The following is a 14,436-nucleotide window of genomic DNA, read 5'->3' on the forward strand; positions in this document are numbered from 1 at the left end:
AGTCCACGCTTGACCTCTAAGAAGAAGTTCCAAAAACTTTGAGCCATTTAAACCATACTTTTTTTCTTCCTCACAGGACTGGTCAGGACTGGTTTGCTATCTCAAGATAGGCCATTTGTCATTTGAATACCTCCCACAGTGCTAAATTTCTTTGATGGGTTGATGCACGACATTTAGATAAAAGTGATACATTTCGATCTGCTGAACCCAGACCCCTGTGCAGTGCTCTTTATGGCAGTGTCAGCAGGTCAGCCTTTGAAAAAAGAGCTGATGTGCTCTTGAGCAATTATCTAAAGCTGGAGTTGTTAAGCTATGTGTCAAAACCCAAGATGGAATGTGGGTCTGTTTCTTTAGGGGCCCCCTGCATGATAGACGAGGTGATATTTTTTCATGAACTTGGATCCCAGAAGTAAACTATGAATTTGTAATTTGGGTTGACCTTTTTTTATTTTTTTTCCCCCTTTTCCTCCTAATGATAGATCTACAGTACATACTGCGGTGTGCTGGGGATCTCTCTGCCTGCCACAGTAGGAGGCACAGTATCTTGGACAGGTCAAATACGATTCTGTTGAGCTGAATAACTCACATTCCCCAGTCTGTAAATGGCAGAAAAACACCAAATAACTCAACAGTTGCCATGACCTCATTGTTTATGCCTCATTCATATCACGTTCATCTCCCGTCTGCAGGGGGAAGCAATCACTGCTCTTGTCTAACTGAATTATTTGCATATGAAGCACCAGTAGCAGACCTGAGCTTTATGGCAGGTTAAGAAGCCGTTTGTGGCCTTAGTCAACAACTTACTGAAGAGTGCAGTAATTACAACAGACACGCAGCTTTGTGGCAAGTCCAAGTCAACTGTCAAGTATTTTCAGAGGAATCTAAGTCAAGCTAAAGTCCTATAACACGTCTTAAGTCAAGTCTTGAGTCATTCAGTGCAAGTTCGAGTCAGTTCTGAAGGTACGTGACAGCAACTCTCAAATCAGGTCTCATTTGAGTCAAGTCCGAGTCTTGTCTCATGTCCGTAACAACTCTCAACCGAGGTCTCAAGTTTTGTAAAAGCAAGTTTCAAGTTTTCAGTCAAGTCATTTAGATAAATCCAAGTCAGGCCATTACTTGAAAAATCTTGAAAGTTGACAGTGAGGATTTGAGATCTCGAATACTGGCCATGAAAATGAAAAACATTTGAACATTTTCCTTTTTTTTTTTTTTTTTTTTTTTTTTTTTTTTCTTTTAACTGGACTTTACAAACTTGAAGTCTCAAGTCCTCAGTTTTGTGAGTTTAACTGGAGTATTAAGTCTACAGAAATATGTTAGGTAAAGGTTTAAGCAACTCAAAATCACTCTGAAGGGGCAAAATACAGTGAAAAACCAAGAGGAAATTCATGTGTGTCGAGCTCACTGTGTGTTAGGTGTGTAACAACGACCCTCTCTGTGTTTCCGTGTCTCTCTGTCTCCTATGTCCCTCTACCTCCCTCGCTCACTCTCCCCAGGAAACAAAAGCTGTTTGATAGCCGTGGTCACTGCTGGCTCTGAGATTTGCCGTAAAGTCTACCCTACCTCAGCCATGTCTCCAAGCAACCCCACCCCCACCCCCACCCCTCCCCAAACAAGCCTTTTTTATCAGCTGCACCCATGAGTTCCCGTGCATACAGAGTGGGCAGTGTTGAGTCAGTGCTTCTCTCCCGACCCCAGAGAGCTTTGGAAGACTGTCAAAAAAGCTTTTTCTGTTTGAGGAGTGACAAAGGGGGGAGGAGAGGAAAAGAGAGGGAGGAAGAGAAGTAGGCGTCCGGGGGGGGTTGACTTTCAAAACTCTCCGGTTTTGGAGCGCTGTCCAAGCCGGTGTGTCCTTTTTCGGCTGCTCTGCCAACACCTAAGAGATTTGAAGCGCCTTCTCTCATTCTTCATCTGACCGATCTCCCTTTTTAACAGTCTCCCTCACATAGTACTGTAGTGGTTAGATTCATCCTCTGCGGACCATGAATGTTAGTCTAAAAAAATAAAATAAAAATCCATCCAGTAATTGTAGAGATATTTACTCTGACCAATAAAAGAAAGAAAAACCGCCACAAGAACAGAAGCTACAGGAACACCAATGTGTTTGAAGATCACGCCTTTTTTTTTTTCATGAGCTCAAGTGACCATCCAGCTTTATTATATGCTTGAAGTTATATTAATCTCCAAACCAATCAGGTCTCCTTATTCACCGACGTCATCTGCAGTCTGGCTCTCTGATATTATAGTGAGGTACACTCTCTCATCTTCCACCTCCACCACATCTTCAGTCACATGCAATAACTCGGAAGCGCTCTGAAAAAAGATTTTCTGTAACTTTTAGTCTCGGTTTTTGTCGCCCACCTGAGTCAACCAGTAGGTTGTGTTTTGAGGATGTCACCTCCCACCTAACCCCCTCCACCTCTTTTTTTACATCCTTCCTTTTTCATGTTTCCTTTTCTTACATGTATCCTTTTCCTGAGTCTTTAGTCAGATTCACAGATGACGCTGTCTCTCTGTGCCAGTATCTACCTTTCTGCCATTCACTCACGCACACACACACACACACACGCAAACATACACATGCACACACATGTACATACATAAAAAAAAAAAAACATTTGTGGTTTTGAGCTGTGTGGGTTAAGGAAGCAGAAAAGGCCATTTTTAGTAACAAGGGTGAAGCGGTGGAGCTGCAGGTGGGCTGACTGTTCAGCTGCCGCCTCCTGTGAGGTAGATTCATGTTTCAGCAAGTCTTGCTTTATAATCACACTCAACAAATACCTTCGCCCCTTGATGGAGGTGATACAGTAACTTCTCAAAACATCTTCTTCTTTTATTCATTCAGGATCTTGTTACAGCCTTGACTTCCTGCCCGGTTTATATGTTTGCATTAGCGCCGTCTCAGTGAATTTATCGGAGAAAACTTCAGCAGCTAAAATGAGGAGAAAATAGATGCTGGCTCTGAAAATTTCCTGCATACCGTTAAGTTAGAACTGTGTTTTAAGAAGCCTATTTGTAGCCGTTTCTTGTTATTGTTATGGCGACCCAGCTCGTCTGTGCCCGAGGTTATTTGTGCCTGGAGATAAGAATGGGGGAGTTGGCATAACATGCTTTCCCAAAATCATTTATTCATGACTTGGAAAGGCCAGCTATTCACCTAGCTCCTTACCCACCTCATTGTGCTGTCAGTGATATTGATAACATCACTGTATCTGCATGCTAATTGACTAACCATGTATTCTAAATGAATCCTTATTGTTCTTTTTAGAAGTTGCTTTTGACATGAGTATCATCCAAATGAAAAAGCAGTTCAGCCTTTTCTTTCATTTACTAATCTTTTATGCTTTTGTATAAAAGATACAATACAGGATGTAAAAGTCAAATATGTGTTATTTACATGTTTATGCATATTTTAACAGTTTTTAACAGATTTTTCTGTTCTGTCGACTTCTAAGTCTGTTTTTTTTTTTTTTTTCCTACTATTTTTCAGGGAAGATCCTGTTCAGAAGGAGCCATATCAGAGATGTGGCCATGAAAAGACTAAGGCCCATCAACGAGTACTGCAGGGTGAGTGTATTCACTCAATATGTGACTTTAACCTCGGAGTCTGCAATAGTAATATTTCTCGAAATGTCCGTGAAAGCTACACTGACCAGCGAGAAGCACCTTGGTAGTCAGAGGATAAGAAAAACAACTATCCCACCCAGAGGGTGAAACTGAACCAACTTAGTCATGAAGAGGAAAATGGAAAATAATCTTTTCATGGCCTCCGTGCATGTGAGCAGCACGAATAGCAGAGGATTCAGAATAACACTGAGGAACCAGGCCATCTGGTTTCGAGGGAAATAATTTTTTTGTTGAATATATGTCTTGGTTTGTGCCAAATTTATCAAATTTGTATCTCATTACCTTCACCTATCAGATGCTCCAGCTGTCAAACACACGCACATTGTAGTTGTAAAAAAAAATTCACACACACGGTTATATTCATTAAAATTAAGCTGAGAGACACACTGCAACATTTACATAACAAGATTTATAGGATTACATTTTTCCAAGAGCAGCTGTGGGATACTATTGCCCTTGCCTTCTAAATTGGCAGTGTGTGGTGCGTGCCACACTGAACTCCCTCGAGCAAGCCTTTGTGACAGCAGGCACAAAGGCTTGCTGAGGCGTCCTAAAAGCTCCCCAGGTGTTTTGTTGCCGACTCTGACCTCCCTGCATAAGCAGACAAACTAAAGGAGAATTTCTCTCCAGGGATCAACAGTGTATAAGCAAAAAACAACAAAAAACAAAAAACAAAAAAAAAAGTGTTGCTGCGTAGCTAAACGAGAAGATGATCTCATTGTAACATGCAGATGTTCGGTAACCCATCACGATCCCACTGGACAAGAGATTTTATGAATGTATGTTTATGCTGTTAAGTTGCTGCTAGTGACAGAAGAAAGACAGAATGGACAGAATGGTGTAATGTGTTGGTGGTGTGTGTTCCTGTTTGAATTCCCCACAGTTCAGTTAAAAAGAAAGAAGAAAAAAAAAAAAGATAATGTAAAAGCTGTGCATTATCCAGCCCATTACATGGCTTTATAACCAAAGAGATAAATCACTTGGTCTTGAGAAAGGGGGGGGGGGGGGGCAACTGTATGGACTCAGGCTCCACTGTAGCAGAGCTGTGACCATAAAACTGCCAATAGCTAGAAAATAATCGCTACAATTTGACGGAAATGTTACCCCAGCAACCTAAATGAATACATCATGACTGATGTTGAGCTTCTTAGCAAGAAAACAAAGTTATGTGCCCGTGAACTAAATTCAAGAGCAAGGAGTGAGCCTGCTATGCATCTCACAGTCATTTCTTTTCAGGGTCAGGCATTTACAAAATGGATATGGTGGCCACAGAGTCACGTGATTTAGGTGTGAAGCGCCGTGCGTCTGTATTTCAGAAACCCCCCCCAACCCAACCCCCAGGAAGACGAGCTGTTGTTATCGCCTGTTGTGGTGGTTACTATCAGTGGAGAGTCATGCCAAAGGCAAACTGCTTGCTGGTGCTGAGCTTGCTCCATGTCAGCACATCCACAGCCCATAGGCTATGTTTTTATTCAACTCTACAGTCTTACCTCGGGGCCTCTAAACCCTCCGCACCTCCTCCTCCTTTCTTTCTGAGAGGGGAACATTTGAGGATGTTTTTACAAGTTAGTTCTGACTTAGCCCATACTCACGCCTTCTTGTATTTTCACCTGTATAATTTCATCTCCATATAGAGCATCGTGAAACCATCACTGTACAAATTAGTCCCTGATATGGTGCTTCCCTTCCCGAATACAAACGATAATTTACAAGGCCTCAGAGGGAAGAGAAAAGCTTTTATGTATGATTCTGCACCAAGTGTCATTGGATGGGGGGGGGGGGGGGGGGCTAAAGGAATGTACAGCTGGTGTAGGCAACATCTTTAACCACTTATGTGAAAAATAAGAGTTGAGGGGGGTTGGTTCATGTCTATGGGTGTGGATGTTTATGGGAATAGCTGAGCCAGTTTTACATCAGTGGTGTCGCTAATACTCAAAGTTGTTATTGTTGAAATGTCTGAAAAGTTATATATACTGTATATGTAAAAAAAAAAACAAAAAAAAAAAACACATTTACATTCGGATTTGAATGGTCATTCTAATGTGGTTTAGGGCTGAGTGATGTTGTTCTTTGAGGACAGAACACCTCAGAGTATGCGAGAGATTTACGTGGGTTGGAAATGAATACAGTCCTGTGTCACTGCTTTTAAATCCAAGCAAGCGGGAAAGTCACAGCTCGTCGGCCAGTGACAAGACACGCCGACGATCATTCGAAACATCATTCAGCTCTTTGATGGCATCATACGGTTCAGATCTCAGGATTCAGCTTTGGCAGGGGATGCTGGGTATTGCACCGACTGCTAAAACAAATCCGAACTTGTCTGTAAGCACAAAAAACGGCCTTTTCATCCACCCTCTCCCGCAGTCAGGTTGACAAGGTGAAACTTCCATGTTTTTCTTTGGGAAGAGCTGAGTCAGCCCTTCTGTTGTACAGCTGAGGCTTTAACCTGACTCATGGAATTTCCCTGGTTGTGAAGCTTTAATGTTTTCATTCAAGTCAGGGAAAAAAAAAAAAACAAGAGGGGAAAAAAAAACGAGGGGAAAAAAAACCAAAAAAAACATGAAATCGGGGATTGTTTGCAGAAACCAAAGAGTAAGACTGCTGAGCTAGGGTGACTAGCCAGATCGCACAGCTTGATGAAATGCATCACATCAAAAAGTCCACTAAGTAATCAAGCAATTTCCATCTGACCTTCATTAGTCAGTACTCAAAAGATTTGAAAAGATAATGCTTTTACTTACAAACAGATTAAGATTTTGCATAAATAATGCCTCTAAATGTCTTTTCTTCAGGGGCCAGAATATATCCCAAACACTGGATATTTTTTCAACAGCCCTTTTTGATTTTCAAAAATGGACACATTTTTTTTTTATTTATTTTTTTTTAGTAGTTTCATAAGTAACAGACACAGCAATATATCAGCTTCAACCTCCTTTGTTGTTGGTACTTGACGAGACTGACGATCCCTATTTGCTGCATGTGTCCACATGTGAAAAGTAACTGTGCACAGATGCAGTCACAATGCACTGTACCTTTTTATAGGAATGCATATCCATTACCTACTTTTCCTTGGAGAAAACACACACCCACCCACACACACACACAAACACACACAGGCACACACAATTACCTTAATGCTGCCTGCTGTAAAGAACACCCATAAAGTCCATTTGCTGTAATGTACCCTGAGCCTCCCTCCCGTCTCCTCCCTGGGGAGAATTGTAATGAGTGGATGGGCCACCGGCTGACACAAGTAGAGGGATAAATCCAAGGAGAGGATAGCCAGTTCTCTGACCCCAGGCAGAGCGTAGCATTCTGGACTAGACATTGCTGGGTGGGGTCCTCTGGAGGTCACCAGTAAAAACTCTTAAATCAGCTGCTAAGGTTGTGTGTCTCAAGATATGGAGGAAGCTACTGTAAGAAGGAGATGTTTTTTTTTATATCATCGAGCAATATTATATGTACCATGAATCAACAAACACGTATGGGGGGGGCACACATGCACACCCACACTCTTTATGAATCTGCAGCTAATGGAAAAACACCAGATATACTTTGTACATGGCAGCAATCCCACTCCTTTATTCCAGCACAAGTTGTTGGCATGAATTTATGGTCATAAGTATGACAAAGCAAATGTGGGCACATGGGACAAGGACACCTTGGTTGGGTCTCTGGCTTCCATTCCACATCCGTCAGTCCCGATGTTATATCAGTGTGTCAAAAAGGAGACAGACAGAGACTCTGCTTACCTCAAAGGACAGAACTGAAACACTTAGGGGTATTAAAATCAGAGGTAGAGGCCAGCGGAGGAGGCTTGATGGATAGCACTGAGCTTTGCCTGCCAGCAGATGGAAGGAGGAGAAGGAGTGGTCTAACTCCCCTAGCAGTAAGAGAGACAGTCAGCACAGGGTCATTGGCGGCACTTATTCTGTCTTCTGGTTTTGGGGGATCAAGCTGTTAAGGTGATTATCTGTGTCACTGCCGCCCTTAAGAGGTTTGGTTGAAAGAGAGTGAAAGGCAGATTAGGAGAGGCAGATAAAACACAGACTCTGGAAAGAACAAAAAAAAAGGAAGGAGGGGGGGCTTGAAGATGTGCAATAACATGACTAGCCGTGTGTGCAAGAGAGAGATCACACCAATAAAGAGAAAACTGGATGTGGCTGTTTGTCTTTCATCTCCAGCTGTGTTGTCAGGGCTCATCTCTCTGCTGCTGGTGATCCTCCACAGAGGCATAAGATGAGGGAGGAAGGTAGATGAGTCGGATCAATGAACTCGGCTCAGGACCGGAGACAGAGAACAGAACCAGCCGGTGTGATTGAAAAACATTTCACAAAGAGAACGGGAAAGTCTCGTTCTGAAATCATCTAATATTTAGCTCTTTATATTAGAAAATACACCAGAGGGGGCAATAAGAACGAATATAAGAAACTAGACACAATATTAGAAAACAAGAGAGACGTAGACACATACCTCTGCCCAGGCTGCACAGTCATCATCTAAATGTGTCACTTTAATCAGAGAAAATGTTTTTAAGCTTCATTTTGGAATTGTGCAAAATGTCAAGAGTCAGACTCGTATTGCTGGTATGCCATCCATACACACACACACACACACAAAATACTATCAACTTTTGAAGCTTGTGTAATAAGTATGAGAATATGGCAGTCAAAAACAGTATGGGATATTTAAAAATGTATGAAATTCCATTTCCAAAATGTAAAAAAAAAAGTATAACGTAGTGGTGCTAAAAGAAAAAAACACAGATAGTGGGAAAAGTTGTTGAAACAGAAATAGGTGGGTCCTATACTGATGTTCTGGAGTCTGTAAAAAGTTTTTTTTTTCTTAAATGCAACCACTGTTTATAATATATTGAATAGTTACATGGTGAAATCTGTGTTGTAGGTAACTGAAACTCTCCGACAGATTTATGAACATTAGATAAACCAGTTGCTCAATGCCTTTTCTGTACTGTAATATGCTTCCCGGCACAGGAGAGTAGTCTGAAAATGCCCTCAAGTACTGTACGTAGGAGGCAAGACATTCATTGAACGCTATATTTCACCTCTGGTTGACTTGTGTATATACTGAAGTGATTGTAATTGCCAGTTTGTGTGATTATCTAAGTTTCCTGCTATGCTTTTTGTCTGCAGGCCCTCATTCAGCTGCCGGTCTACATCTCCCAGTGCGAGGAGGTCAGAGTATTTTTTGAGACCAGACCTGAAGACCTCAACCCACCCAAGGAGTAAGTACCACGCATGGACACACACACACACACACACACACACACACACACACACACACACACACACACACACACACACACACAAATCTCCTCAACTGTTACAAATGCTCAGGGCTCACATGCTATGGGAAAAGCCCATCATTGTTTCCGTGACTGATGTCATGTCACATCCCGTCAGCATTTACCCCCAGTCTGCTGGTAATGAGCATTCATTACATCCTCTAATGGATATGGTTTCATACTGTTGCACCACTTCCTGTTGGGTTTTTTCAAGCATAAACACACTTAATGGGTCCTTTTTCTTCTTATTTTTTTTTTTTAAATGCTGAGTTAGCATATAAGCATGTAGCTGCAGCTCAGTTCAGCCACAAGGCTCCAGACAGCTGAGACTGCACGCCTGCTCCCAAGGTGTGCAGACCCGCTCTGTTGTCTCTTGTAAATCTCACTCAACACATTAGCGTCATATCCAGTGCTGACAGTTAACTATGTGCTAAAACATAAGACATCAGTGGGCAATCAATGCCAGCCTCAAACACACACACACACACACACACACACACACACACACACACACACACACGAAGTTACGTGTGTTTATACACACGTAACTTCGCACACAGGCCGCAGTTGCGAATGTGTTGTTATTAGAAGTTAGCAGCACCTTCAGGGCGGTGGAGGTTACGGGTGGCTGGTTTCATAGAGACCATAACCCGTGGCTAACATTTAACCCTTGAGATGTTTTTCTTTTTTCTTTTTTAACACCAACAGCTGTCAGCTGAGGCATTCGCTTTAACTTCTCTGTCATCACGTACCGATGTGTGACACCGGGCGTTGAGGAGTTTCCTCCGTCGGCAGGGAAATTAGTTGACAGGTCCTGTTATATATGGCAGGAGTGCATGTTGGGAAAGCAGTAAGGTAGCGTCTGAAGAAGAGAGAGTCACATGAATGAAAGTGTATCACCATGACCTAATCCTTCCCCTATAGACCTATAGACTGCACTAATAATATGAATAATATAACATAACTGTGCGCTCTTTTGCCAGTTTCTATTGGAAAAATTGGTACTTCATCATTTTGTACTACAAAGTCAGAGATATTCCTTGAACTATTGCATCACTTTCCACTTTATTTTGTTTGCATTGTGCAACATTAGTCTCCATCAGGACTACAGTAACACCCAGTTTCTGTAAAGCCCCTAAGCGAGGGAATTTCTCTGGCATGTCTCAAGTGTGTTGTCATCTTGCCATTTAAACTCATTAAAACTGTTGAGCGGCTGAAATCGGAAAATGTAGGTTGGTTGGTTTAAAAAAAAAAAAAAAAAAAAAGAGGCAATCGCTGTGACTGTCTGTGCAGTCTGCATTCATTCAGCCCTTCATTCACTGCGCACTGCTACCACAGCAACAATTTAAAATGCAATATACTGTAGCTATAATTTTTATTTTGAATTTTTTTTTTTTTTTTCCTTTCGTAAAGTTCAACAAATAACATTATGTAATGTAATTATTAACACATCTCATTAAAGCTGCACAACATTCACATCGTGCTTGCAATTCATATCCTTCTTGCTCAAGGGCATTGAACAGGACACATGGCTGTTATGGGGAATGAGATGAGTGCCTGCGCCAGTCTGCCATATCGTCATCTAGAACGCGAATGGATTAAATGTCACATTGAAGTGTGCTGTGTGTTGCCGTCACGTAGTCTACCTGGGCCTGTGATAAGAGAATCATACTGTTGGGAATGTGTCAGTCAGCAGAGGCGCTTCTCTCCTTCCCGAGATTTTTTACTAATGTGACAAACATAACCCTCTGCAACTCTCCCGTAACAAGCCCCTTAATATCTGTGCGTGATCAATATGAAAAAAGCTTCTTATGTTATTATCTGTAGGTGCGCAACATTATACCGCTCCTATTTCTGATGTTAAACTACCCATTGAAGACTAGACTAAATGTTTAATTATTGCATTATACAGCGGTGGGAAGTAAATTTACTCAAGTACTATACTTAACTGCCATTCTACCTTGTACCACTGGAATTACATAACAAGCAACTCACAGGACAAAATGCTACTTGCTCAAGAATAGTTCATATTTCCTGTGTCCTCTTTGACGTTGGGAAGCTTTCCACTCTGTAGTGGCTGTCTATCAGTTATATGGTAATCAGACAGCTCTCTGAAATGGCAGTGGGTATTGTCTGATAGTAAGTGGATATTATGTCTGAAAGAATCAACTGTTTCTCTGTATGTATAGTTCCTGACAGCTCGACCTCTCTCTCTATCTGTCTCCTCTCTCTGTCTCACACACACACACACACACACTTTGTCTTGCTGTCCTCCCACAGTGAGGTTGCCAAGGACACATACCTCCGTACTCCTCATACAAAACCCCAAGCATGTGTTGGGAGAAGCAGGAAAGAGAGAGGGCATTTACTTGAGGCGGATGAATATAGGAAAGACCTTGGTTTGTCTTTTATTGAAATTGGATTACTGCTTTCTGCTAGTGCAGCCTGTTGTTTGGCTGACTGACAACAGGGCTGGTGTACAGACACAGCAGCCACTGTGGGAGAAGATTTATCACGGCCTATAAATCTATTCCACTGAGAGGGACATCTTGGACTTTCTACTTAAGAGCCGCAAAGTTAGAGGAGGAGGAGGAGGTGGAGTCGGGGGGGGGGTGTAAATGCAAAGAGGAAGTAGTGGGTCCGAACTAGAAAAGACGAGCTAGTGTGGGAAGTGTCTGTAGAAAAGAGGAAGCGCTGCACCAAGGATGGTTAAGCGAAAGCAAACGGGGAAAGTGGGGGCGATCGTAGGGGAAGAAAATAGAATCGGATGGTGGGCCAAGATTGAAATAGAGCTGGACGGAAAAAATGAAGAGGAGCTTAAAATACAACAGACAGAAGGAGGTGAAAGGCTGTTTAACTCTACGGTTGTGCTCAGGGTGTAGAAACCTAACGCATATACCGTCCCTGGAGAAGAGGCTTTGATAGATGTCACCTTATTTGTGTCTGTTCTGTAACGGCAAACCTGCAAAGTGTGTTCTCATGACTATGTAGTTATATTTTGTTCTCCCATTCATCATCTCAGTGCCCTGCATGTGACTCAACCTTCTCAGCCCGATATGAAATTTCCCATGAAAGTTGAAATTGAAGTTTTGCCCTAATGGTTTTGTAACGAGACTTAGAATAAAATGAAAACAGGGAGTGGGAGGATTCATTTGATTTGATGCTGTAAAGCAGTTCAAATAATCATATTAGGCTATGGGTCAGTTAGTGGTTATGTCCGGTGCGTATCTTGACCGTGGTTTCACCTCGGTTCAAAAAGAGCAAATACACACACACACACACACACACACACACACACACACACACTCACACACACACTCACACTCACACTCACTGCTCTCCTTTAATAATCCAAATCATTGGTATTGCTTTGGTTGGCCCAGGCAGGGATTTCTTTTTATAGTACGTTAATGGGCACGCTTATGGGTAAAGATTTATTGAGACCCAAGCCCCTGCAATTAACAGTTGTGTCGATTGAACAGTGCTTTTTGTGGCTGAGAGCGCTCATGTTGATGCAGGGAAGCGAACAAGGAGCAGCTGCCAAGGAAAATGATTAAGGGAGATGAAGGAGCGAGTGGAGTAGACATGGAAGATGTGATATGGAAAAAGAGAAGGCGATGGAAGGCCATAAAGTAAGGGAGCAATATTTAGATAACAAAGAGGCTGAGACAGAGCGAGCGAGGGAGTAAAATACTGAGCATTAGCCACCATTGACTTTTCGGGGGAATCTGGACATTGAATCAGCTCCTGACTGCTTCTGTGGAGTGATGGTCTATTTATCTGGCTAATGTCTAAACCAGACACAGCAGATGCTGTATTGAATTTACCATCAGAAGATCCTTACTCACACTGCCGTACATCAGAGAGAGACGAGGCAGAAAGACAGATTCTCTCCTCGTATTTATCAGATGCCGCATATAAACAGATCTAAACAGAAAAATGATAATATTAGCAGTTCATGTTAATTCTTTGCTGGAGGGCATCACTCCTCTGTTGTATTGTTACACCATGAAAAAATTACAAAAATAAATAAATAAATAATCATATGAAACAATTCAAAAACCGATTAAAACTCATCAATTCAGAGTTTGTTTAAAGAGCGTCATTAGTGCCAGACTGTAGTTAAATGAAAACAGCAACAGTGACAGGGATGCTAGTAACAGCAGCAGCAGTATAATGAAGTGAATGAAGAAGTACAAGAGCCAAACATCGTATTGGAACACGCGAATAAACTCTTCATTTCTGTACCAGGGTCACTCCTGCAGAATAAAGACTGACTGATAACTCATCAGTGACATTAATGAGTCTGAATTCAGGCCGTCGTCCTATGTTGTTGTTTTTTGTTTTTTTCAAATTTTAAGATATTTTTCTGACATCTACAAGTTTTCGTGAATTATTCCAAAAAATGTAAAATAGTATTTGTTGGCTAGGAACATCTCCTTAGCTCCAGTAGTAATGTGATGATTTCCTCTCATTACCAGGGAACCCATGGGAAAGAAGAAATCAGGTAAGACGGCAGCTTTATTTGTGCATTTTAAAATGAAAATGGGGTTGAGCTGGCCTTGACTATGTGTCATTTTATCCTTGGGAAAAAAAAACGAAAGAAAATAGTGCAGAAATATATATATATATATATATATCAGGTTCTTTTTCCTTATGAATACAAGTCCTCTGCAAATTATCTGTAGTATATAACATCATCTCCATCTAGTGGTCATTGAGTTTTACACAAAAAAAAACAATGATTCCACCAGAACAATTTTAATGTTAATCTGGAGTTGATTATATATACTTTTTTTTATATATCTTCTCTATCCTCTTCACTCATCTAATATTCTTTTATTTAAGTTGCATCCATGTCATTTTTTTTCAGTTTTCTTCTCCATTCATTTTCCTTTCCATCAGGGCTTGTGGAGAGAGCGACCACTTTCCTAAAGCGAGGTAGTAAACACGCTGTCATGGTTGGTCGTGCTGTGTGTGTGACCCAGCGGGTTGCTAGTGGGCTGTCCCCCCCTCTCATTCCCTGGCCTGGGCAGGTGGGACGTGGCTCTGTTGAAGGCTTGGGGCTTGCATTTGGTTCTATAAATTAATCATAGTGTAACTGATGAACCGAAGACCCTGTGTGGCTTTTCTTTTTCTTTTTTTTTTTTTGGGGGGGGGGGGGGGGGGGGGTGTATTTAAGTATGTTATGTTGAGATAGAGTAGAAAAGACTGGAGATAATGGCAGGATTTTTGCCTTGCACCTACATCAGAGGGATTCTCTCTAGACTGTGGATGCAATAGGACCTCGTATTCTAGCTCGGTTATGTTTTCAGCATCAGGCAAAATCATGTAGATTGAAGTCATGCAAATAATTCTTCAGTATGGAATCTTAAGAATTAAGAGGTAACTGGTTGAGTTCAATGGAAATGCTTGAAATCAAAGAGCCATTTCAATTCATGTGTGTGCAAAATATCATGAAAATTGAAAAGGACTAGGAAATCAGAATTTCCTATTTCGGAAAATTG

At 41.6% G+C, this 14,436-nt stretch overlaps 1 protein-coding gene across 4 annotated transcripts in view; it reads left to right on the forward strand.

Annotated features, from left to right (window-relative positions):
• sh3pxd2b (SH3 and PX domains 2B) overlaps positions 1-14,436 on the forward strand; it is a 40,066-nt gene that overhangs the window by 16,925 nt on the left and 8,705 nt on the right. For 2 of the 4 annotated variants that reach the window (XM_023429451.1, XM_023429453.1), the window contains exons 4-7: positions 3,488-3,564; positions 8,778-8,869; positions 13,411-13,436; positions 13,835-13,870. In XM_023429451.1, coding sequence (XP_023285219.1) covers positions 3,488-3,564; positions 8,778-8,869; positions 13,411-13,436; positions 13,835-13,870 — 231 coding nt within the window. The remainder of the gene's footprint in view (positions 1-3,487; positions 3,565-8,777; positions 8,870-13,410; positions 13,437-13,834; positions 13,871-14,436) is intronic. The other 2 variants (XM_023429452.1, XM_023429454.1) reach the window with 1 other exon arrangement.

The sequence above is a fragment of the Seriola lalandi genome, unplaced genomic scaffold (assembly GCF_002814215.2).
Source record: "Seriola lalandi dorsalis isolate HSWRI2012SDOR001 ecotype SW California unplaced genomic scaffold, Sedor1 jcf7180002054893, whole genome shotgun sequence".
Taxonomy (NCBI): domain Eukaryota; kingdom Metazoa; phylum Chordata; class Actinopteri; order Carangiformes; family Carangidae; genus Seriola; species Seriola lalandi.